The sequence below is a fragment of the Eptatretus burgeri genome, chromosome 8 (genome assembly GCF_056783735.1).
Source record: "Eptatretus burgeri isolate ZD-2024b chromosome 8, Ebu_testis_v1, whole genome shotgun sequence".
Taxonomy (NCBI): domain Eukaryota; kingdom Metazoa; phylum Chordata; class Myxini; order Myxiniformes; family Myxinidae; genus Eptatretus; species Eptatretus burgeri.
Window position 1 is genome coordinate 88,963,348 of NC_140968.1, and position 26,096 is coordinate 88,989,443.

Below are 26,096 nucleotides of genomic sequence, written 5' to 3' on the forward strand. Positions count from 1 at the left end.
TATGCTATTCATAGGCTGCGGCTCGACGATTCACATCATAACCGCACTAAACATCGAAGTGTGAAGCCGCTGTCACACCTTGACGTTTTAGCCAGCGTATTCCGACGTATGAAAAATTTGCAGAAACAAGCTGGCACACGTCGAATACGTTATGGATAAGTTTTGTATACGTTAAGAGCACGCTGGCATACGTTGTAGTATGCTGGCAGACGTCGTAGTACGCTGGCATATATCGTCATACGCCGAGTACGTCGAGAAATTTTCAGCATGTTGAAAATTTCTCGACATACTCTGCGTATGACACACATTCAGCATACGTTGACATAAGTTGCAGGCACGTTACGCGATCGTTGACACACCTCGACACACGTTACTTGTACGTTACTCATAAGTCGAAACACGTCGAGGTCGAAAACACATGGCATACGTCGAAAAATTTCAAGCAAGGAAAATTTGTCTAACACCTCAGCGTACTACGACGTATGCCAGCGTACTACGAAAAAATTACCCCCGTGTGGGGGTGACGGTCATCTCTATAATGTTTTTTTACTATCATAATCGATGAACCGTTGCCAGATATCTCCTCAAATGACAGACTAGATAGGTTTTGAAAATGGCGACTTTCACAACTTTCGTGACCTCGTGACCTTGACCCTGACCTCGAATCCGGGGAAAAAATATGTCGTTGGGTATCAATCATCGACCTCTACCCACATACCAAATTTCATCAAGACCGGAAGTAAAAAGTTTTCTTTGTACCGGGTGGTGTTTTTGACCATCTTCCAGGTTACGTGGCAGCCAAATGGGACGGAAATTCAAAAATCTGTCCGGTTAGATACAAGATAATATTTTTTACTATCATAATCAATAAACAGTTGCCGAATATCTTGTAGAATGGCAGACGAGATAGGTTTTGAAAATGGCGATTTTTATAACTTACGTGACCTCGTGACCTTGACCTGACCTTGAACCCGGACAAAAGTTATATCCTTGTGCAACACTCATCGACCTCTACCCACATACTAAGTTTCATCAAGATCAGAAAGAAAAATTGACGGACGGACGGACATTTGGTCCGGCTTAATTAGGTCATCTCGGTAGAGATGACCTAAAAATAAGAATACTGCAAAAGAAAGTGAAAAAAATTCAAACAAAGAAAAGCTTTTCTCCTGCTCATTCATATGAAACAAACTGTAAACAGTCCTGATTAATGGTGTCAAAGCATCAAGCAGAAAGAAAGGGTGTTCATAAATGCAATGAAGGACATCCATTTTGGATCAATATAAAGCGGAAATCCATTGATTGATGGACGTCTGAGAGAGTGCTCACTTGACGTAAGCAATGAGTTCAGAGTGCAGTAAACTTTTGATGGCCTTTAGCCAGATTCACACTCAGGAGATCAGTTGCACAAACTGGTGACATGCACCTGAATCGCTAATATGATGGCATTTCTGCAAATAGCTTGAAAGCAGTTGCAGAACTGGTTGCGTATGGCAGAGTAAAGGCTGGACTTTTAATTAATGTGCTGGGTGGTTTGTAGCGACGTATTTTATCACGTGCACTACGACTGGTTGTATAACTCTTGACTATGCACACACTTCTACAACGGGGCAACTTGTTGTGCAACTACTTGTTCAAGATTCGCCAACATAGTAGTACACAATTGAAATTGTGCGATTTAATGAGATTTGAGTGCTCAACTGATCGCTCAGATACAAACCTGGCTTTCGGCCCGAGATACCGGATCATAATCAAGCCCAATTTTAAATATCTGTATTTTGAAATACATTTTTGATACATGCAAATATAAGCAAAGTAAGTAATTATCGTGCTGCGTGCAGAGAGAAATGATGGAAGCATGCAGGTGTACGAAGGCTGAGCAACACAACCCAACAGCCTTGGGGTACAGAACTGATAGGAGTAGGAAATGGTGCAATGTGTGCTGGTGTTACAGCTAACCTTGCTGAGCTTCTCTTGGTCTGTGTGTGGGATGAGTGTTTTGAGGGACTGGAAGCCAGCCAGCAGTGATGCTTTGCATTCTTCGTCGCTCGTTGCTGTTCGCGATCTCGCGGCGTATACGCCGATCTTGGTCACGCTGGCTCTTAGGAGACACAGCCAGGTTTCCAAGGCTGTGGTCAGAAAAAAAGCATATTACTTAATGCAATGTGATTCCAGAGACTCATCTTCACATCTTCAAATATTACCTCTGACAGAATGTGCAACATCAAGTATTACAAAGTACAATTTTATATACTGGTTTTCTAGCAATGAAAAGGGAAGGAGGGGGTGGGGTGGAGGGGGCAGGAAACTTTTCCTATCGCTTGCCAACCATTTAACATCTATATATTAAAGTGCAGTACCGTATTTTCGTGCAAATAATCTGCCACCTCGTATACCCCACACCCAAGGAAGAAGATGTGATGAAAATTTCAGATACGTATAATCCACACCCCGGTATACCCCCATAAGCCATATTTCCTCTCCATACGACCGGGAAATACACTCTCTCCATATTTCCAGCAGCCGACACGGGTTTGTTGTCAAGGGCAAACGGCTCTTTTCAGATACAACTGTGGCAAATAACCAAATGACATTAAAATGAATATCTTGAGAAAGGGTTGTTGTAATAATTAAAGTTTACTGCAATGATGTGTTAAAAACCAGCGTGGTTTCTGGTACCAATGTGACCGCAAACCACGCTACCCATCCATCAGAAATGTACAAGTCCCCTGCAGGCTGTTTAATTATATATCATTCCACAAAATCGTCCATACCATTACAAGTTCCTACTGAACAATGTCAGGGGTGTATTCAGTTACCAAGTTTCTTGGAGAGCACTCAAGCAAGCACTCCATTTGAAAGCGTTGATAAGGAATGGCTGGCTCGGCAAGCGTTAGCTGGCTGTTTGGTAACTGAACACACTCCTGCTGTTAGTACGAGTAAGAGAAAACCTAAAAGTTTCACGGCCGAACTCAAAATGAAAGTTGACGAAAAAGTGGGCCAATTTTCGGAGAGGATGAGTGTGATGACCATGTGGATTGTGATGGACACACAATTGCTTCAGCTGTTTCACAGAAGATGAAGACTTTGTGGGTTCTATGTAAGATGATTTACCGGTAACTTAAATAGCTTTGGAATTAGATTCAGTACCTATACAAAGTCGACACCACTTTCAAAATTTTCACCTTTTGTTGCCTCGTTGCCTGGAATTAAATTGCATTAAAACAGACTTTTTCCAGCTTTATTTCCACATCGAACCCACAACATCCAAATGAAAAATGAATTCCACAAATTCCATAAAATTAATGAAATAAAGTAAAAACTAGAATATCTTGATTGGATAAGTGTCAAAACCCCCCTTATAATAGCAATTGTAAACTCGGGGGTGAGCACTCGGGAGAGTGAAAAACCTCCGCCGCCAATACTGCTGGGTCACTTAAGTGAACCTGATATCCTATTCATTGTAGGTCAAAATGGATCAGACTCTACTGAACCACGATGGAATAAACTGAACTAGATCGAAGCGCATGTAGAAATGCCAAAAAAAAAAAAAAAAAAAAAAAAAAAATCGAAATTTTTTTGAAAAAAAGGTTGCAAAATTTCTGGGTTTTTTTCTCTAACAATATTTTTTGGGGGGTTGGAAGTCACTTAAAACATGTAGAAATGCAAAAACAAAAATTCAAATATTTTTCAAATAAATTCTAAATTTTTTGAAAAAAAAGTTGCAAAATTTTTTTTTTTTCTCTTAATTTTTTTTTTTTGGGGGGGGGGGGGGTTGGAAATCACTTAAAACATGTAGAAATGCAAAAACAAAAATTCAAATATTTTTCCAAAATGGCCACCATAGCGGCCATATTGCACTTTGGACCAAGTCCAAAATCTTATGGCATGATCGTTGGACCATACCTAATCCCCCCACCAAGTTTCGTCGAAATCCGTCCAGGAGTTTTTCCGTAATAGTTCACAAACAAACAGACAGGGGTGAAAACAGTAACTTTTTCCATCTTCGATGGCAGAGGTTAATGAGCTCAGGTGTAACCAATCACCTTCAAAATCAGACACCGTGTAAATTGGCCTCCACCTGTGTTGAATTGTAGTGATTCTGATTATTTCAGAATGAAAACAGCTGTTCCTGTAGGTTTCCTCTGTTGGAGAATGCCAGTCACAGCAAAGACTCAACCATGAGCACCAAGGAGATTTCAAAATACCTCTGGAATAAAGTTGTGGAAAGGCACAAATCAGGGGATGGGTATAAAAATATTTCAAAGACCTTGAATATCCCTTGGATCATAGTCAAGACGATCATTAATAAGTGGAAGGTGTATGGTACCACCAAGACCCTGCCGAGATCAGGCAGTCTGCCAAGCTGGATGACCAAGCAAGGAGTAGACTAATCAGAGAGGCCACCAAGAGGCCAATGGCAACTTTGAAAGAACTACATGCCTTTATGGCAAAGACTGGTCACTGTGTGCATGTGACAACAACATTCCAAGCACTCTACAAGTCTGGCCTTACGGGAGGGTAGCCAGAATGAAGCCATCACCAAAGTCCCTCCCTCATGCCTGACGGTCGCAAACTCTGGATCGGCGCAGACGCTTTGCTGCACTGTAGCCAAGCAGGAGACGACTCGCCAACTATCAAGGAGGGATCGTTCAGCGGAGCATCCCCCCAAAAACTGACTGAGTGTCGTGGTTAGTCAATCGTATAAGGTATTACGAAACCGTTAGCCTCATCTCCTCTTCCTATTGCTCATTATCTCTTCTTCATCGGGGTGTGTGTGTGTGTGTGTGTGTGTGTGTGTGTGTGTGTGTGTGTGTGTGTGTGTGTGTGTGTGTGTGTGTGTGTGCGCACGCGCGCCTGTCCTCGCTTAAGTTAACATTTCAGAAGAATTATATCGGGATAGGTCTGCTCTATGCCTGCTTTTGCAAGTTGCTTGTTTTTATTGTCCCACCTCACATTTCTTGCTATCCCTTCTTTAAAAACAACAATAAATCGACTCACTGTGACACATATCTTTCGTCACCTGCCTGTAATAAATCCTTATGGAGAAATGTTCCCAGCTCGTTTTTGTCTTTTCTTTCATTGATCCAGCATGGTCTGTATCCGAGCCTAGCCTTTATTCCCAACGATCCGTTCCTTTTAGCCGGTACGTTCCGAGGCAGTGTCGCTCGGCTGTATCTGATCAGGTAAGTTGATCCGGTTCGGACAAGGCGTATCGAGGGCGTGTCCCCCGGTAAATGGATCACGTGATTATTTTTAGGTAACCGGTATTAGACTGAGGACCCTAAGGCACGTGGTTGAGTTATTGGCATTCACAGTCGGTTAGCAATCCGCCGTGTCACTTAGTTATCCGTGTGCGATGGCTGGCAATTCCGGGTAGTCCGGTGGGAACCCGAGATAACTTCCACCCCCCCCCCCAATGGTCTTCTCACCCTATCCCCGGCCGCAACAATGTTATAGTTTCGTATTTTTAATTACCGTATTTTCCAGTGTATAAACAGCACGTTTTTATTGGTAACAAAGGTAAAAGTTGGGGGTGTGGTTAATACACAGGTATAGAAAAAAAATAAATTCAGTCTTAAAAACGATCAATGCTGAATTTCAATTATATTCCAAACGAACACTTTTGTAGCAGTTGGAACTGCTGTTAAGCTCAATTCCGGCATTAAAATTTTGAAAATAGGTTCAGTTTAAGAGTTTGAATCCTTTTTCTTCCTTTTTCTCGTCACAAAAAAATCCTCTTAATGATATTAAAAAATAAGAAAGAAAAATAAAAACTTCTTGGTAGCCTCTCCTCTCCATCATCTTGAAAATAAGAATAAGACTGTTAGACGAAATTAAGCGGACATGGGAATGGGAGTAAGCATGTTGATATCTCCGTCACTTTGTTCCGTACAAAGTTAATGTACAAACGTATTTCTATCTCGAAAAGAAAATAAAATGAACAAAATATTCATTTCCTCGCAAATACAACCCATCACCTCACTAACGGGGACAATAAGGGGGGGGGATAAAGAGGGAGGGAGAGAGAGAGAGGAGGAGGCAGGGAGGACGAAGAAGGTGGAGCTCGGGGGGAGGTGGGGAGAGCGGCGTCACCACACCAGATGTTGCTATTCATTGCGGGAGGGAGGGTGTGAAAGAGGGTGCGGGAGAGGGACACACACACACACACACACACACACACACACACACACACACACACACACACACACACACACACACACACACACACACACACACACAAACACACACACACACACACACACACACACACTTTGAGGGTGAAAAACGGATGCAGTGAACACACGGCCACGGTTTATACGGAATTATCTGAAATTTGTAGAATTTGCTTTTCACTTGGAAGTTGTGGGTTACGATCTGTAAATAAAGGTGGAAAAAGTCTGATTTAATTCCAGACTATAGGGCAGCAAGAGGTGAAAGTTTAGAAAGGGGGTGAAGACTTTCCATCAGCACTGTATAGCCAAGACTGTGTGTCCATAAAGCATGCCCAAGAACTGTCATTAAAGATACATTACAATTAAACACACACACAAACAAGAGGGGGAGCACTCGGTGGAGTGCAAAACCTCCGCCGCCAATACTGCTGGGTCACTCAAGTGAACCTTATATCTTATTCATTAAATATGACGTCAAGAGTGCTGACAGAGTTATAGTTCTTTTCTCCAACATTTTTTTTTTTGGGGGGGGGGGGGTTGGAAATCACTTAAAACATGTAGAAACAAAGCTGTTAGCGTCATAGCGGCCATATTGGATTTTGTGACCGAGTCCAAAATCTAATGGCATGGTCCTTGGACCATACCTCAACCCCCACCAAGTTTCGTCGAAATCCCTCGAGGAGTTTTTCCGCAATATTGTTCACAAACAAACAAACAAACAGAAAGGGGTGAAAAAAGCAAACTCCGATCTTCGATGGCGGAGGTTAAAAAAATACCCCCGAGCGGGAGTGCCGGTCATCTCTGCCAGAGGTCGAAAGTAACTCTGTGCCAGACTGGAATAGGGGCAGTTCATAAAGTACGTACGCTCCACTTCCGGGTTTCAAAACCACCCACCCCCCTCTGTATGCAGGCGAGTGACCACCCACCCACCCCCATATGCGTCTCATATCACATCACAATACTTGAAGATTACAACGAACTGTAGATTTATCTCAAATGCATCAGTAATTATTTACTACGGTAATACAGTAATATGGAACAATTATTGACGTCCACGGATTCAACATCACGTCGAAAATGTTCCTGTGAAAGGGGATATTTTTCCCACTCGCGATGACGACAGGCTTACCTTCATCTTCTGAAACGCTTTCATGTAGTCCGACACCACTTTCATAAAGTATGTATGCAGCCATCATATCACCCCTGTACGCAGCTCGTACGCAGCCCGTACGCGGGCTTTAAACCACCTACCCCCCTCTGTATGCAGCTGTCGTACCACCCACCCGCCCCTGTACGCAGCTCGTACGCGGGCTTTAAACCACCCACCCCCCTCATACATCGCTAATCGCTTGCAAAGCCAGCAGTTCCTTATGAACCAATGTTTGTAAGTCATGACGATGCAGTCCCGAGCGGTGTAATTTACCTTTTTCTTTTACTATCACAGCACGTCATTTATGAAAATAAAAGTACAAATTGACATTCAAGACAATGTTAATGTCATAAATGAAAGTAAGTGTGCATATAAACTTGTGTTCCATTGTTTTAGTTAAATCTCACAAAAGCTTAAAATGTAATATTTGTCTCGGAGAGTTCCGGTTCTTAAGTTAATACTTTTTGTATGTACTTTATGAACGGCCCAGACGGGGAATCAGTGAAGTTTGAAGGGCTATAAAATTGGAACGAGAGCAAATTGTAAAAAAGCTGGGTCGTGTTCTTCCAGATAACAGTCCGTATTATCTGATTCACGAATAACATTTGATCTCTCTTGATAAATGAGGGAGGAGATACGATTTGAAATCGACGATTTTCGCAACTTTGACAGCCTCGTGACGTTGACCTCGACCTTGGACGACCTTGAAAGTTATATCGTTGTGCATGTCTCATCGATCTCTATCCATTCCACTATTGGTTATTTGTCTCCACTCGGTTTGATTGTGGATGGACGGACGTACGTACGGACGAACGGACGGACAGACTTTGAGACTTATTATTAGGTCATCTCTATTGAGATGATAGAGATGACCTAAAGAAAGCCAGGGTCCTACGACGTATGCCAGCGTGCACTTAACATATACAAACTTACCCATAACGTATTCGACGTGTGCCAGCGTTTTAGCCAAATTTTGCATACGTCAGCATACGCTGGCTAAATCGTCAAGGTGTGACAGTGCCTCAAGCGAAGAAGCTGCTGCTTGCCGGTCTGAGGGTTGACGAATGGTACAGCAGAGGATGGAGTCATCAGCAAAGAGATAGAGGATTTTCTAGAGTCGGCGAGATCGTTGACGAAAACCCGAAAAAGAACAGGCCCAGAAAGCTGCCTTGGGGAACTTCAGACTTGACATGGAGAGGAGATGAAAGGATTCCATTGAGTGCCACATGTTGGTTATGAGAGTTGAGAAAGTGTTACAATGTAGCCACTTCTGGAGTTGACCTTGGATGCCAGATGTAGAGAGTTTGAAGAGCAAGACTGCATGCCAGACTGTATCAAAAGCACGTAAAAAAGTCCAGAGAGCTGACCCTGATGTCATGTCTGACATTAAGAGCCTCGATTCATTGTTTGATGAGTAGTCGTACCACATCCAAGGTTGAGTGACGTGGTCTGAAACCATATTAGTGATTTGACATGAAGTTTTTTGAAAAATGTAAGAATTTCCTCTAATCTGCGATGACGGATTCCCGGACTTTGTTGATAATTGGAAGTAAACTGATCAGGCTGGAGTAAAGTTGATCAGTTTTTGCACCTTCTTTCCTGCACCACCGAGGGTGAAGGAGGTTATGTTTTCACCCCTTTCTGTGTGTTTGTCTGTCTGTCTGCAGGACATCTCAAAAAGTTGTGGATGGATTCGGATGTAATTTTGAGGACACAAGGACAAACTGATTCGATTTTGGTGAAGATCCAAATCTGATCTGGATACGAGAATTATTTAATTATTTAAGTTTTTCTTCACCATTGAGAGATAGTGCCAAAAACGATATGTAGCAAGATATTTCAAAAAGGCATTGGGCCCAATATGTTCTCGAAGATGAGATATTCAGTGGCGGAGGTTTGCGCTGCACTGAGTGCCTCTTCTTGTGATGTAATACAGTGATTTCTTCACTTCAGATGGTGTTTAAAATGTCTTTTCCTTCGCATGACAGTAAAGTGAGGATTTTTTCTTTTTTACTTTAAAGGTGCTGAAAGTGTGTTTCCCTTCTTTTTGGCGGCATGAAATGAAAATACTTTTTTTTCTTCAAATTGTATTATAGAATAAAGATGGGGGTGATAATTCCATTGCCGAACCCGGATACCGATGTTGAAAGGAATCAAGGTCATGTCATGGTCTACAACCATGTTAGATTTGACGTCAATCGGATAAGGTGTTGTCTAGTTACAACCTGGAAACCAAAATGTTGACTGATGGACCGATGGACGGACGTACAGAAGTAAAGATAGACTTGCACATCCATTTGATCAATGGTCTGGTTGGATGCACGCAATAATACTCGACATAACCCGATGTTCATCGGGTGAACCAACTTGTCATTATATATTTCCATGTGGTACTCCACCCTCGGTGGTCACAGACAATTCAGGAAATCCAATTTCACTGATACATGATATTTTTTTATACTTGTCATGCAGAAGCTTCAAAGTTTTTCGGAGCGGCTCTTTAAAGGATTGCTCAACCTCATTCCTTCCTTAAAGGTATGATGTTATGGTTTCCACTCAGTACATTTTTTGATAATATTGGGGTAAAAGTTTTATACACAATATATGTTGTGGTGGACGTCACCTCTGGATTACTCCGAAAGCACAGCTTGTCTTTAAGAAACCACGGACACAATTTACAACTCTCAACCTCTCTATCTCTCCCTCTCCACCTCTCTTTCTCTCTCTCGCTCCCCCCTCACACTTTAGTGTCCGTCAGCGAAGCGAAGGGTATATTTGCGAGTTATATAATAAAAATTGTTGGGTGTGATGTTGCATTCACCCATTTATACACCGCTTGAAATGTAAATCTCGAAACTATACTCTATATCAAATGCAAAATTATTAATACTGTTACGTTTGAGGGGGGGGGGTATGCATTCAAAGGGTAATTAGGATGTTTAATTAGGTATGCCATGCTGTTCGAGTTTACCAGGATCTCGAGGTAATAAGTAGCAATTCAGTGGTGATAAGTTGTCTAGTAAATGTTCATTTCTTCAAGGGGGGAAATGATAATTGTCACGTAATTAGATAGGGACACGGGATAGGGTAAGTGTGTCTGCGTAAACCCCTTTTGGTATTCTCTGGAGTGGCCGTGACGTCACAGGACAGTGCAGCGGATGGCTCCGCCCCGTGATCACGATTGGCAGAAGGCGACGGTGGTGGGCCAATAAACGGCTCGATTGGAAGTGATGAGGACAGGAGGATAAAAAGGTTCTGTTCGGGGTCGAAAAGGAAGAGGAAGAAGATTACAACCAAAAGATCGTGTTTTTTTGGTGGGGAGGCTGTTGCGCGGAGAGCATCCTTGTTGTTGTGCCGATTCGATCGTGTTCTTGATCGTGTCTTGGAGCCTTGCTGAGCCTCGTGCCTCACCTTGGTTGGCTCTGGGGTTCTGCTGACTCGGAGTACGGGGTCGAACGGCGGGCGGACCTGCCTCCCTCTCCTGCTCGCAACTTGGCGCCAGAACTGGTTCCCTGGCGGCTGTGAGCGGACTTGGGCCAAGACCAGGAGGTCGACAGCACCACGGTTTCTCCTGCCCCCCTGACGAGAGCAAGGCCAGCTCGTCCGACGCCGATCCAGGGACAGTTGCGTCCACACCACGGTCCAGCCTGACCACCAGAAATAGCTACGTTTTGTGTGCGTGTGTGTGTGTGTGTGTGTGTGTGTGTGTGTGTGTGTGTGCTTGGCGCCTTAGAGGGATTGAGAACTGTATATTCATTGGAATTGTCTGTGTTTTTCCCCACGCCCGATCCCACACCATCCCCTCGAATCGCCCCGGATCCCTCTTCTTGCCGAGTCTTGTTATTTCTGGTAATAATAAAAACAAATAAACATCATCAACTCAGTGAAAAGTGACTCGTGCCACCTTCCTCGTCCCGTTTGCGGTTGAGCGATTAGAACCGCCATGTTTGGGTTATAAATAAATAAACAGCCTCCATCGTTTCGGCTCATTCTACGTTGGCGGGACTGTTCAAGTCCCGTGGACATCACAATACGTTAATTTTTCAGGAATTTGAGGCAGGCGATTTTACCCCTTAATTTTACACACAATGTATTGATTGTAGACGGTTGGAAGTCGATTTTAGTTGCGTGGAAAATAATACAGTAAACCACATCACTGAACTGCAGAAAGACCAGAGAGATGAGGTGTGAATTATGTCGCCACCAAGCGCCATCTTGGTACGCCCTCTCAGGGTCGCAGATATATTTTAACTCGTGTTATAAATTCTCGGTGGATATTGAATGTTAATTTTATGTTGAAAATCAAAGTCGATGTGAACACTTTCTCACATAAAAATAACGCAACGTGGGCCGCAGTGAATCATTCACTGGACCGAGCAACATGGCGGCGTGAACACAGAGAAGGCGATCAGCGAAGGCGATCAGCGAAGGCGACACAAAGGTGTTTGCAACGTGAACACAGAGTAGGGAATCAGCAAAGGCGACACAAAGGTGTTTGCAACGTGAACAGCCATAACCCTTCCAGTCTGAAATACAGTTCCAGGAACCATGATCACAGAAATCGCTGTGTTGAAAGTGAAGATTCCAATGTTTCAGAAAAGGGTTCTCAGCCACAAATGTGCATTAAAACTACTTAGAATCATTTTTGTTCAGAAAATAATTTTTGACGATGTGAACACGTAATTTTTGCTAATTTTACATATAAATCCTGTTGCAAATCTCAGGGTGCGATATGTGAGGGGAGGTCCAAACGATCTGCCACACTCTTCATCTTCGGTCGTTTTGGGTCGTGGCAACACGTTTTATTCCCCGCACAGATCACCCCCCCCCCCACCAAAAAAAATTATGTGTCGTGTTAAGAGGGGGTAGAGGATTTAACAAAATTGTCCGAAATTTTGGTACGTAATATGTGGATGTCGATAGACATTGTTGCGAGATGTGGCGATGGACTGAGCTGAACTGAGAAGGGGAGCTCCAATGTCAGTTAACCATGGTAACGTGATTTTAAAACCATCGAATCAAACCGGAACCGTTTTCCCCTGAACAAACATTTCTCCGTTTTCACCTCGTGATTACGAGATTTGTCATGGGGTAATAAAAGAGGACTAAATGTGCGAGATTACTTTATCCTTCGACATTGACATCAGAAGACTCTGCATGCGCACATTCCGTTTGCTCATCTCGACTCTGGTGAGGTGAAAAAAACTTCAAGATGGATCCAGACAGTCTTTTTGTTTCTGTTTCATGCCTCTTCATTTTGTCGCGTTTGCAAGTACCACTTTCGTGGTGCCGAATATATCCGTCGGCCATAGTCAAGAATAAAAAACGACAAATAAGAGCAAAACGAAGAACTGCAAGCGTCAGGATGCTCGATAACTCACAAGAAAGTAAGAGGGTGCCAGTATGTTCATACTCAGTGCGAACGTTACTCCACCCATCAGCCAGACAATAGCGGCGACGCCTGTGATTGGCTGATTGTGATGTGATCACATGGTTCCCACGCTCGCTGTCGACGATCACTGTCCGGCAGCGTGCCAGCTGCCTTCGCTTACGGTGTGGTCAGCCTTCCTGCACATGTCAAGTCACATAATTAAGACTGGAAGAGACAAGAAAGAAAGAAAAAAAAAAACGGCGTCGGATATTTTCGTAGGCCAAGGCCCGGGCCTCACGGGCGTTGTCGTTAATCCGGCCCTGACCACTTGTATATGCCGAAGGGAGAACGATGAGGCGATCAATTAGGCAGGTAAAAGCAGACGTTGGGAGAGGGGGTATTACGAAAAGATTTACAGCGAACCGCGGATTAACATAACGTTAAGGACGGACACGACGGCCCTTTCAAACTCGAAAGGAAGCCGGGAGGACGCGCGATGACGTCAACGCGCACACGCAAAAGCGTTACGTAACTCAACGTGTAGTCACGTGACGAGCCGTGATGCAGCGGACGAAATATTTTTTATACAATCTTAAAACGTCTATTTTGCCCCGGAATTCTTTCAGAAACCTGTAAAGCGTGTTCTAAAACCTTCAGAAATGTAAACATTAATCTCCCAAACGCCAACAGTAAGCATTCCCTCGAGGAGACAATTATCGGCTTTCTCCCGTGTCTGCCAGAATCCGCGGCATCCCCGGCATCCACAACCACCCCACGCACTCGATGCATTTTCCTCATTAAACGTGAATTTCACGTCGAATTCGCTTTATTTCAGTGTCGATCAACATTCTGCAACATGAAAGATGGAAACATAATTGAATTTGAAGTGAAGACAGAATTGAAACGGACGCGAGGACGAGACACGACACCCAACCAAAGTCTCATAAAACATCCGATTTTTCCGGAATTTCGACAACCGAGTGTTCGGCAAACTTCGCCATTACCAAAAGTGAAAACAGAATTGCGATTCAAGTTAAAACGGACTCGTAACGTCGAACGAAGCAAAATATTCAATTCTCCACAGGAATTCACGCAATTATTTAATTATTTTTTATGAAAGTCAGAAAATACGATTTCAAAGCCATCCACCAACAATCTTGACATAATCCGACGGCTTAGCAAGTCAGGCATGTGATGATAACCTTTATTGGGATGAAAAATGACTTTTAAACACCCTCTTTATCGAAAACGCGCCGCGGCCTACAACTAGGCAAGGCGCCGTCGGCCATGCGCGTCGTGCGCCCTTCGCTTTAAACACTCATATTTGCACAAATCTAACACCAAATCCCAGCAAACCTACCTTATCGGGGCCCGCCGTTTACCCGCGCGTCGGTGAATCTCATCACTTCGACATTCAGAGCACTGGGCAGAAATCACATCGCCGGCCATCGCGATGCTTTGTTTTAATTTTAAAACAGTCGGAATCTCCTTGTCCGCACCGGTTCTCAGGCGACTATTGGTCGCCGGCCGAGGCGCGCGCGCCTACCCGAGCCTCGCACCATCAAACCTTTGCCCGACGACCGAGGCTCGGAAGCGGGCGTGGGACGCGGCGGGTCCGGGCAGACCCCGCGCGCCGCAGCCGGAGCGCTTCACGGGGAGGCAACGGCTCACGTTCGCAACAGAGTCCCTCACGCTCCGGGACCGCTGCCGGGCTGATCCGGCCCAGGACGCCCGACGCCGACGCCCTGCGAGAGGGCACGGGCCCGCCGGCGCAAAGGCGGGGATCGATGGCGCGCGTCGACACGCGACCGCGCCCGGGGCCTCGACGAGACTGGCCGAAGCGTCTCGCCCGCCCCCCGCCGAGACGCTCCCCCCTCCCCTGCCGCACGTTCGACCCCCGACGGGACGCGTGGACGACGGGCGTTGCGGCCAAGCTCCCGCCGCGACCCCCCTTCACCCCCACTAAGGAGGGGGGAGGGGAAGATAGCGACGGAAACGCGACCGCAGAACGCGGGTCGCCGCACGCCACACGGAGCGCTCGACAACGGTGGAGGAAAGACGCCCGAGCGGGGGGTGGGGCGGGACGGCCCCGAACGGCACCCCGCACACACCGCCCCGGACGGCAGGAGCGAACGGCGCGGCCGAACACACCGCCCACGCCGGCGGTAGAACCCGACGCCACGCCACGTGGCGCCGGCGGACCGGGCGACGGGCCGGGAGCCCCGGGAAACGGAGGCTCGCCCAACCGCGAGCGCGTTCCCGTAGACCGCTTCGCACCCCGGCTCGACCGACCCAGCCCTCAGAGCCAATCCTTGTCCCGAAGTTACGGATCCGGCTTGCCAACTTACCTTGCCCACATTGTTCCATCGCAAACATGCCCGCGAGAAACTTTCATTTGTTTGGATCAGCCATATATATATATATATATATATATATATATATATATATATATGTATATATATATATATATATATATGTATATATATATATATATATATATATATATATATATATATATATATATATATATATATATATATATATATATATATATATATATATATATATTGTTGCGGATTCGCGCCCGCCGGCGTGCTGACGGCCACGTAACTCGAATCGCGGCACGTCGCCCACCGGACGGACAATCCAGTCGTGACCCTCTCGGACTAACGCCAGGAACCAGTCACGGGTGGACCTTTCGGTCTCACCGCGATCGAGCCAATCAGCCCCCGCGTGGGATAGGGTTGCTCGCCAAATTCGACCTACCTAAGTACCCACGCGGAGGGTAGACCGGGCGATCGCACCTCGCCGCAGGTCGACTTCGGACACGGGCCACTTAAGCGACCCGTTCCGTACTATCAGAATAACCGAGCGGTGTTATCGTCGACCTCGACGGTTCGATTAATTATCGGGCGTATTCAGCCCACTACCAACCCTTTACGTGAAGCAAGATGAGGGTTCAATGGGAGAAATGACGAAGCGAAGCGGGAAACAGTTCAACACAAAGCACATTTATTCGCGGCACACGGGAAGCACACATATACAATTCCACCAAAAGCACACAGAAAAAAACACAATTCCATTTACACAAAAAGCAAATATAAAAGCGAAAACACAATGCAGAGCTAATACCGACTACCGAGCACACGGCAACACTTATACAATTCTACCTCACAGACGGCGCCGAAAACACATACCCAAAACCAAGGAAAAGAATACCCCCAAGAACGAGGCGGGCCTGAGGCCGAGACCGGGTCGCGCCTACCCGTCTGGTGATGAGACGCGGAGCGGCGATGGCGCCCCAACTCCGCGGACCTCGCGGACAGTGTCTGGCAGGGGGTGGGAAAGGGGCCCCCTTGGTCGCACTATCTCAGCGCGGGGGGAAACAGGAGGGGGTTGCTGATGCTCGGGGTATAGAGGATCTTTATTATGTGCGACGAGCGTCTCCACCTCGGCCAGGTCGCGCTGTCGGCCTCCCTCGGGTGCAGCTTCCTGCACGACGCGAGCACCCCCTCGTCTGGTGTCGCCGCCTTTCCACAGCTCCGTCCCCTCCGTTCCGCACACGACGAGCAGCTCCACCGCCCGCGAAGTCTTGACCCTCTGCTTCCGACTCTCCTACTCTCCGCCTCTCCGCCTCGGGACTCTTCTTTGGACTCTTCTTTGGACTCTCCCCTTCTCGACTCTCCTGACTGACGAACACGGTCCTTTTATCCCTCCCGTAGCTTCGCCTTTGACCCCCTCCCTTTGACCTTTCACCTCGCTCCCCATTGGCCCGAGAAAAAGTGGGTGTGAAGGCTTTTTGATCCACAAATTTGCATATATCGATCGTCCTGGAGGCGGGGCCAAATCGCCCCTCGCTCACCGATTGGACGGCAAAAAGTGGGCGTGTGTCGTTTTTGATCCGTTTTTGAAGCACAAAATCCGTGATTTTGTACACGCTGTTCGACGCGCGCCCTGCACGAGTCCAACACCGGTACCCACAGCGGGGCAAGAACGGTGGCGATGCTACGGTTGCGAGGTGTGACGGGAAGGTCGTGGCGGTTGTGGTGAAGCGGCGTTGTGGTTGGTGGTTGATGTTGTGGTTGTGGTGGTAATCATGGCGGTTGGTCCAAAATAAAGATAGTAAAAGAAAAACGGCTATCCTGAAGAGTCGCAGCTCGCATAAATGACATGTATTCCCACTAGACAACGGGTTTGGGCCTAACTACACATGCACTTACCGAGATACCTCACCGAAGGGACCTGAATGGTGGTTTGCGAATTTGGTAACCACAACAATATATATATATATCTCTATCTCTATCTCTATCTCTATCTCTATCTCTATCTCTATCTCTATCTCTATCTCTATCTCTATCTCTATCTCTATCTCTATCTCTATCTCTATCTCTATCTCTATCTCTCTCTCTCTCTCTCTCTCTCTCTCTCTCTCTCTCTCTCTCTCTCTCTCTCTCTCTCTCTCTCTCTCTCTCTCTCTCTCTCTCTCTCTCTCTCTCTCGTCCCTGTCAGCGAAGCGAAGAATTTATTTGCGTGTTAAATCATAAAAATTGTTGGGTGTGATGTTGCATTCACTCATTTATACACCACTTGAAATGCAAATCTCGAAACTATACGGTATATCAAATGGAAAATTCTTAATACGTTAATTTTTCGGGAATTTGAGGCAGGCGATTTTACCCCTTAATTTTCCACACAATGTATTGACTGCAGGCGGTTGGAAGTCGATTTTAGTTGTGTGGAAAATAATACAGTAAACCAGTCACTGAACTGCAGAAAGACTGGAGAGATTATGAGGTGCGAATTATGTCGCCACCAAGCGCCATCTTGGTACGCTCTCTCGGGGTCGCAGATATATTTTAACTCGTGTAATAAATTCTCGGTGGATATTGAATGTTCATTTTATGTTGAAAATCAAAGTTGATATGAACACTTTCTCACATAAAAATAACGCAACGTGGGCCGCAGTGAATCATTCACTGGACCGAGCAACATGGCGGCGTGAACACAGACAAGGGGATCAGCGATGGCGAAACAAAGGTGTTTGCAATGTGAACAGCAATAACACTTCCAGTCTGAAATACAGTTCAAGGAACCACAAACACAGAATCGCTGTGTTGAAAGTGAAGATTCCAATGTTTCAGAAAAGGGTTCTCAGCCACTAATGTGCATTAAAACGACTTTGAATCATTTTTGTTCAGAAAATAATTTTTGACGAGGTGTACATGTATTTTTTGCTAATTTTAGAAATAAATCCTGTTGCAAATCTCAGGGTGCGATAAGTGAGGGGAGGTCCAAACGATCTGCCACACTCTTCATCTTCGGTCGTTTTGGGTCGTGGCAACATGCTTTATTCCCCGCACAGATCACCCCCCCCACCCAAAAAAAGAAATAATTATGCGTCGTGTTTGGAGGGTGGAGGATTTCCAAAATTGTCCGAAATTTTGGTACGTAATATGTGGATGTCCAGAGACATTGTTGCGAGATGTGGTGACGGACTGAGCTGAACTGAGAAGAAGGGGGGCTCCAATGTCAGGTAACCATGGTAATGTGATTTTAAAGCCATCGAATCAAACCGGAACCGTTTTCCCCCCGAACAAACATTTCTCCGTTTTCACCTCGTAATTTCAAGATTTCTTCGTCACCGGGGTAATAAAAGAGGACTAAACGTCATCGGAATATGTTGTCATATCAAACAGGATTATTAAATGGGAAATGTGATCATGGAAACGGAGAGATAATGAAAAATAAACCATAAAGAGTGTGGACGGGCCGAGTGTTCCTCATTCTCGATTAGTTAATGAACGAACTTGAAATTAAACATCATTTGGGGATTTAAATTGAACTGAAAATGAAAGGCTCCCTTGAAGATGACGTCACATTTCGGCGTGAAGTTACAGAGTGGTGGGAACTTTATGATAGTGTTACCCACACGTTGTTTCTCGCACTTGAAGCATTTTTACAAGATGGAGAGAACGCGGCTCTTTCTTGGCTTTGTGCTGTCGTGCTTTTTAGTGTGTTGTCTGAGTTACCTGCCAGAACTTCAACAGGTGAGAGTGAATCGGGTGGAAAAATTTACGTGCACGTTTTAAAGTATTTAAATGTAGTTTGTCCACGGATGTTTGATGCTCTGTGAGGGTTTGATTCCATCCAGAGTGAACAAGTAAATTAAATTAATTATTCAGTGGAAACGACTCCGATTTGTCCGTGTCCGTGTCTCTCAAACAGAAGTTGCAGGAATATCCCGAGGACATCTTTGTGTGGGACAAACTCAGGAATGTTCTTCCCTTTCAGGCATGATGGACGATCAAGTATAATACTCCAGAAGTATTTGGTGTGTTGTTGGTTATGAACTCAAATACGGGTTTCAGAAGGTGGAACGGAGCCCTCTCAGGTCTTGAAGTACCAGTGTGTGTGTGCGTGTGAGTGTGCGTGTGCGTGTGCGTCCAAATAATTTTGTCTTATGCAATCTGTTTTTTGTGTCCACTTCTCAAACACAAGTTACAAGCATATTCAGAGAACATATTGGAGAGGCTCAGAAAAGTTCTTCCTCTTCATGTATAACGTAACACTCCATATCATTTACCATAGTTACTGTACGAGCAACAGTTGAGAAAAACAACCAGAGAAGGTCATTTATAAGAGGATGTAAAACTCAACAAAAAGTAAAGATAAAGCACAAAACACCTCCCTCACAATCAGGGAGAAGTGGGGAATGGAGACGAGCAGGCCAATCAAGATGAAGATGTGGAAATAATGTTTTATCTCATGAGATAGATAACTCCTCCTTCACTCACTTTGATCACACAACACACAAGCACATTATCTTGACAGAACAAGATTCTCTCTCATGAGATCGAAAACAAATTTCACTCACACGGTTTGAGCTGAGATGATGACTGTGTAAGATGTCATCGATGGAAATCGTTGAAGAAACTCCACATAACCCGATGTTGATCAGGTGACCCACTTTGTCATGGATGTTTCCTTGTGGTACTCCACATTGGGCGGTCACAGACAAACCAGTAAATCCAGATTGACTGACGTACATTTACTCCGAGTCTGTATTCATCCGTTGTGTGAGCGTGTGTTCCATCACTCTCTGGGACCTCACTTACCAAGCAAGATATCTCGCCCTATTAGAACCCATGTTTACAGGAAAATGCAAGTGTGTTCGTGTTCCTATGCGAACAAAATAGGAAAACCATGTGTTCACCAAGGCTGCATGTTCTCTCACTTCAACAACTTGTACTTTCCATTCTTATTTACATTTTTCATCACGGGAAGACGAGTGCACGTGAGAAATCATTGTGGGTTCACTCACAATTTTTCAAGGAGAAATCGATAAAGATTTACACTGGTCCACTCACTTCCCCCTCTGACCTATGCAATCTTGATCATTTCAGTGAAAGAAGTAATTTTTGATTGTTGCTGTTGTTGTTTCTCTCACACAGAATCCCGTCCTTGAGGAGCCAAAAGGATTTTTATGGTCTTCGTGGGCACGGGTTGCCAACATGCTTCCCACGTCTTACCGGAAGGTATTATCACATGCTTCATTCCAGAAAAAAACAACAAACATTTTACCACCATGTTCTCCTTTTATTTTTTTTATAACCCCCGTTGTACTTGGTCCGAAACGGGGGCTGATGGATTTGGTCTCATCTTTCTACGCATCCATCCGTGTGCAGCCATATCTCGGTCATGTATGGACCGATTTTGTTCAAACTTGGCACAAGCACAGTATGTACTGAATGACGTATACGTGCACCTCACTTTGTGTTGTGATGTGATGAAAGATGACCGACTGGTAGACTGGCGGCCATTTTAGTTGGAAAATAACCCAGAATTGAACACGTCCTCAACCATTTCTCAGACTTGCATTTTTTTTTTTGAATACCTTCTCGAGGCTCGTATGAGAGCTAACACACAAGGCACAGCAAGGGGCGCATGTGACAAGAGGGGCGGGAGTGGGAAGAACAAAACAGTGGGGAACAGAGACAGGAGATCTGTGGAAGGGAGAGCGATGGGGCGGGGAATATGGCGGATACGAGATGGACATTACAGGGACTTTCATAAAGAAAAGTATGGAATTTGAAGGAGGTGGGTTTGGAGTGGATTGATGGGGGAAGAAAAGATCGAGGATTTGGATGGGGGACGATCAGAGGTGGTGGTAAACAGCCGTTTTGAAGGCCTGGAGGGAAGAATGGGATTGAACAGTGAGGGAGTTTATCACAAAGGCAGGGAAAAAGAGGAATGAAAGAGTGAAGGTGAGCAGTCATTCGTGATTTTGGTAATTTTTCCAGAAGTGGGTTGTTGGCGGACCTTGAGCGTCCTGCGTAAATATGGTGGGGACAAATAGCAGACACAGCAGGGGGGGTGCGAGACCGGAGAGGTGGTGGTCGAAGACAGAGAGACCACCGACCTGCCGGCGTTGAGACAGTGAGACGCCCAAAGACTCAGTTTCATCACAGGAGATGCCCATGATCTGAAATGCCTTGGTTTCCACAGCATGAAGCCAAGATAGGAGGGAGGCAGGAGCACCAGCCCAGAGGGGAGAGCAGTACTCCATCAGGCTGCGGACGAAAGCATTGTATGTGGTCAGGAGCTCAGATGGGCCGAGGAAGGACTTTGCACGATGGAGGATTCCCAGTCGACGACTGGCTTTGGAGGCCAGGTTGGAAATGTGGCTTTCCCAGGAAAGATCATGGCAGATAATGAGACCATAAGATTGAAAGAAAGGACTTCTTCCAGAGGATTGCTGAGGAAGTGGATGGAGGGGTTCCAAACGGTCCTTTCGGAGAGACATAGTGAGAGTGTGAGATTTGTCCGGATTGAAAGATATGTTCCACGTGTTGGACCAGTTTGTGATTTTACCCAGATCTGCAGTGAGTGAACAAGCTGCTGCATGCTGGTCTGAGGGATGACGGATGGTATGGCAGAGGGTGTTGTAATCAGCAAAGAGATAAAGAGGATTTTCCAGAGAGTTGGAGAGATCATTGATGAAAACCAGAAAAAGCTATGTCGATCAGTGCTTGTTCCCAAGATAGCTCACGTTCCATTGTTTAAATGTTCAGAAATTGATTGGATGCGCTGCGGATCGATTTAATAGTTGGGGAACGAACAATGGAAACATCCCTCCCGCTCTTCTGTGAAGAGCAAGAAGAACCCTGCCGTCCCGTGACTCATGATGTCAACAACTCCCTCCCACCCGTGGCTGAGCGGGGGGGTGGAGCACGAGGGCATGAGTCATGAGTCACGCCGGGAGCGGGGGAAGGGCGGGAGAAGGATAAGAGGAGATCTTTTCTTTTGTTCGGGGGCAGAGTTGGAGAAGGGAGTTGAGGGGAGTCGTTCAGCAGACCGTCGGGTCCTGCTTGGCTTGGGTTAGGGTTGAGGCCTTTGGAAGCTTTTTGCTTCGGCTGGCTCAGTGAGCTTCGGCTGAGGCCTGGCTCGGGAGGAGGCTTTTTGGAGGCTTTTTGCTTTGATGGTTCCGTGAGCTTCGGCTTCTGCTTGGCTCGGGAGAGCTTTTTGCTTCAAGCTGCCCTGTTTGGAAGAAAGTTTAGCTGGTCGATCGGCTCGAGATGCGAGTGGTGGCTTCTTCTTCTTGGTTTCTGGAGCTCTTTCTTCTCCGTTTTGGTTCCTGGCTTGATGTGACTCATCGACCTCTTCTTGGAGGGAAGCGACGCAGCGACGGGAAGGATCGGCCCCTCGACTCACCAGCACGTGTTGAGAAGCGCGGGAGGATTCGCGGGAGCTCAGGAAGGATCGCAGCTCACGGCGATTGGATCCAGCTCGCTCTCGCTGGAGCCCGGGTCCGAACAACTTGAAGACCACACGAGGTGGAGAGATGGGCTCTGGGTTTCAGCTCACCTGTCCTCCGAGCTGAAGCTCGTTATTAAAGGCCTCTGCCTCCATTTCTTGGGTGTGTGTGTGTGTGTGTGTGTGTGTGTGTGTGTGTGTGTGTGTGTGTGTGTGTGTGTGTGTGTGTGTGTGTGTATGCGTGTGTGTGTGTGTGTGTGTGTGTGTGTGTGTGTGTGTGTGTGTATGCGTACATGTGTCCGTGGGCCCGTCTCATAAGTAGGAACTGCTGTTTAGTGCAAGTGACTGTACATAATAAGTAGACGGTTGTAGTTCTTTTGTCATGCTTTTGTTGCTTGTATCATTGCATTCGTGTTTTGCCTTGTTTAATTGCATACGTGCTTTATTATAATAAATGTCCTTGTGTGAATAAAACCTGTTCGTTGCGTCCATTCCCTCATTGAACTGCCCCATCTTGCACTCGGAATATAGTTGGTTTTTAAATAGCCGGTAAAGTGATCAGGTCCAATGGGACTGCGCGATAATACCCCGCTCGGTTATCCCAAAAGGAAGCGAGCTGCTTAAGCGGCTCGTTTCCAAGCGGTCCTGTTGAGGTACAATCTCTCGGTAACCCACCCGCGCGAATAATTCGGTAAATCGAAGATTTGGCGATCGGACCCTGTAGCGCAGGTAGAGTGCGGACAAGGTTGTGGTGTGGTTAAAAACACCCGTGGCTGGTTTCCGGCGTTGATCCGGAAAGCCGCGACTGGATTGTCCGTTCGGTGGGCGAAGCGACCGCTTTTGGTTAGACCGTTCGCACGCCGACGGACGGAAAATCTACAACAGTATGTAAAACGCTGGCGTACACTGAACTATTGATGTTTTTTAAAGTTTTAGGCGTATAATAACGTGTTGGACGTATGCATAACGTATCCGTAACGTACACAGAACGTTTCAATCACATCTAGATAACTTATACCAACGAATGCTGAGGGTGTTGTCGGCGTTCACAAATTATGCCCAACGATCGTCTAACTTATGCATAGCGCGGCAGCGTATCGCCGACGATAACGTGGCATATGCTATTCATAGGCTGCGGCTCGACGATTCACATCATAACCGCACTAAACATCGAAGTGTGAAGCCGCTGTCACACCTTGACGTTTTAGCCAGCGTATTCCGACGTATGAAAAATTTGCAGAAACAAGCTGGCACACATCGAATACGTAATGGATAAGTTTTGTATACGTTAAGAGCATGCTGGCATACGTTGTAGTATGCTGGCAGACGTCGTAGTGCGCTGGCATATGTCGTCATACGCCGAGTACGTCGAGAAATTTTCAGCATGTTGAAAATTTCTCGACATACTATGCGTATGACACACGTTCAGCATACGTTGACATAAGTTGTAGGCACGTTACGCGATCGTTGACACACCTCGACACACGTTACTTGTACGTTACTCATAAGTCGAAACACGTCGAGGTCGAAAACACATGGCATACGTCGAAAAATTTCAAGCAAGGAAAATTTGTCTAACACCTCAGCATACTACGACGTATGCCAGCATACTACGAAAAAATTACCCCCGTGTGGGGGTGACGGTCATCTCTATTATGTTTTTTTACTATCATAATCGATGAACCGTTGCCAGATATCTCCTCAAATGACAGACGAGATAGGTTTTGAAAATGGCAACTTTCACAACTTTCGTGACCTCGTGACCTTGACCCTGACCTCGAATCCGGGGAAAAAATATGTCGTTGGGTATCAATCATCGACCTCTACCCACATACCAAATTTCATCAAGACCGGAAGTAAAAAGTTTTCTTTGTACCGGGTGGTGTTTTTGACCATCTTCCAGGTTACGTGGCAGCCAAATGGGACGGAAATTCAAAAATCTGTCCGGATAGATACAAGATAATATTTTTTACTCTCATAATCAATAAACAGTTGCCGAATATCTTGTAGAATGGCAGACGAGATAGGTTTTGAAAATGGCGATTTTTATAACTTACGTGACCTCGTGACCTTGACCTGACCTTGAACCCGGACAAAAGTTATATCCTTGTGCAACACTCATCGACCTCTACCCACATACTAAGTTTCATCAAGATCAGAAAGAAAAATTGTTGACGGACGGACGGACATTTGGTCCGGCTTAATTAGGTCATCTCGGTAGAGATGACCTAAAAATAAGAATACTGCAAAAGAAAGTGAAAAAATTCAAACAAAGAAAAGCTTTTCTCCTGCTCATTCATATGAAACAAACTGTAAACAGTCCTGATTAATGGTGTCAAAGCATCAAGCAGAAAGAAAGGGTGTTCATAAATGCAATGAAGGACATCCATTTTGGATCAATATAAAGCGGAAATCCATTGATTGATGGACGTCTGAGAGAGTGCTCACTTGACGTAAGCAATGAGTTCAGAGTGCAGTAAACTTTTGATGGCCTTTAGCCAGATCCACACTCAGGAGATCAGTTGCACAAACTGGTGACATGCACCTGAATCGCTAATATGATGGCATTTCTGCAAATAGCTTGAAAGCAGTTGCAGAACTGGTTGCGTATGGCAGAGTAAAGGCTGGACTTTTAATTAATGTGCTGGGTGGTTTGTAGCGACGTATTTTATCACGTGCACTACGACTGGTTGTATAACTCTTGACTATGCACACACTTCTACAACGGGGCAACTTGTTGTGCAACTACTTGTTCAAGATTCGCCAACATAGTAGTACACAATTGAAATTGTGCGATTTAATGAGATTTGAGTGCTCAACTGATCGCTCAGATACAAACCTGGCTTTCGGCCCGAGATACCGGATCATAATCAAGCCCAATTTCAAATATCTGTATTTTGAAATACATTTTTGATACATGCAAATATAAGCAAAGTAAGTAATTATCGTGCTGCGTGCAGAGAGAAATGATGGAAGCATGCAGGTGTACGAAGGCTGAGCAACACAACCCAACAGCCTTGGGGTACAGAACTGATAGGAGTAGGAAATGGTGCAATGTGTGCTGGTGTTACAGCTAACCTTGCTGAGCTTCTCTTGGTCTGTGTGTGGGATGAGTGTTTTGAGGGACTGGAAGCCAGCCAGCAGTGATGCTTTGCATTCTTCGTCGCTCGTTGCTGTTCGCGATCTCGCGGCGTATACGCCGATCTTGGTCACGCTGGCTCTGAGGAGACACAGCCAGGTTTCCAAGGCTGTGGTCAGAAAAAAAGCATATTACTTAATGCAATGTGATTCCAGAGACTCATCTTCACATCTTCAAATATTACCTCTGACAGAATGTGCAACATCAAGTATTACAAAGTACAATTTTATATACTGGTTTTCTAGCAATGAAAAGGGAAGGGGGGGTGGGGTGGAGGGGGCAGGAAACTTTTCCTATCGCTTGCCAACCATTTAACATCTATATATTAAAGTGCAGTTCCGTACTTGCAGGCAAATAATCTGCCACCTCGTATACCCCACACCCAAGGAAGAAGATGTGATGAAAATTTCAGATACGTATAATCCACACACCGGTATACCCCCATAAGCCATATTTCCTCTCCATACGACTGGGAAATACACTCTCTCCATATTTCCAGCAGCCGAC

At 45.6% G+C, this 26,096-nt stretch overlaps 1 protein-coding gene across 4 annotated transcripts in view; it reads right to left on the reverse strand.

Annotated features, from left to right (window-relative positions):
* Window positions 1-358: 358 nt before the first annotated feature.
* The window catches only part of LOC147022231 (uncharacterized), a 64,262-nt gene continuing 38,524 nt past the window's right edge, over window positions 359-26,096 (reverse strand). For 3 of the 4 annotated variants that reach the window (XR_015061121.1, XR_015061122.1, XM_085892925.1), the window contains 2 exons: window positions 25,529-25,698; window positions 359-2,129 (listed from right to left, as the gene is read on the reverse strand). Coding sequence is in view for 2 of the 4 variants with exons in the window: in XM_085892925.1 (XP_085749051.1) it covers window positions 2,103-2,129; window positions 25,529-25,698 (197 nt within the window). In the remaining 2 variants the exon portion in view is untranslated. Of the gene's footprint in view, window positions 2,130-24,749; window positions 25,699-26,096 lie in introns of those variants that run through there. The other variant, XM_085892924.1, reaches the window with a different exon arrangement.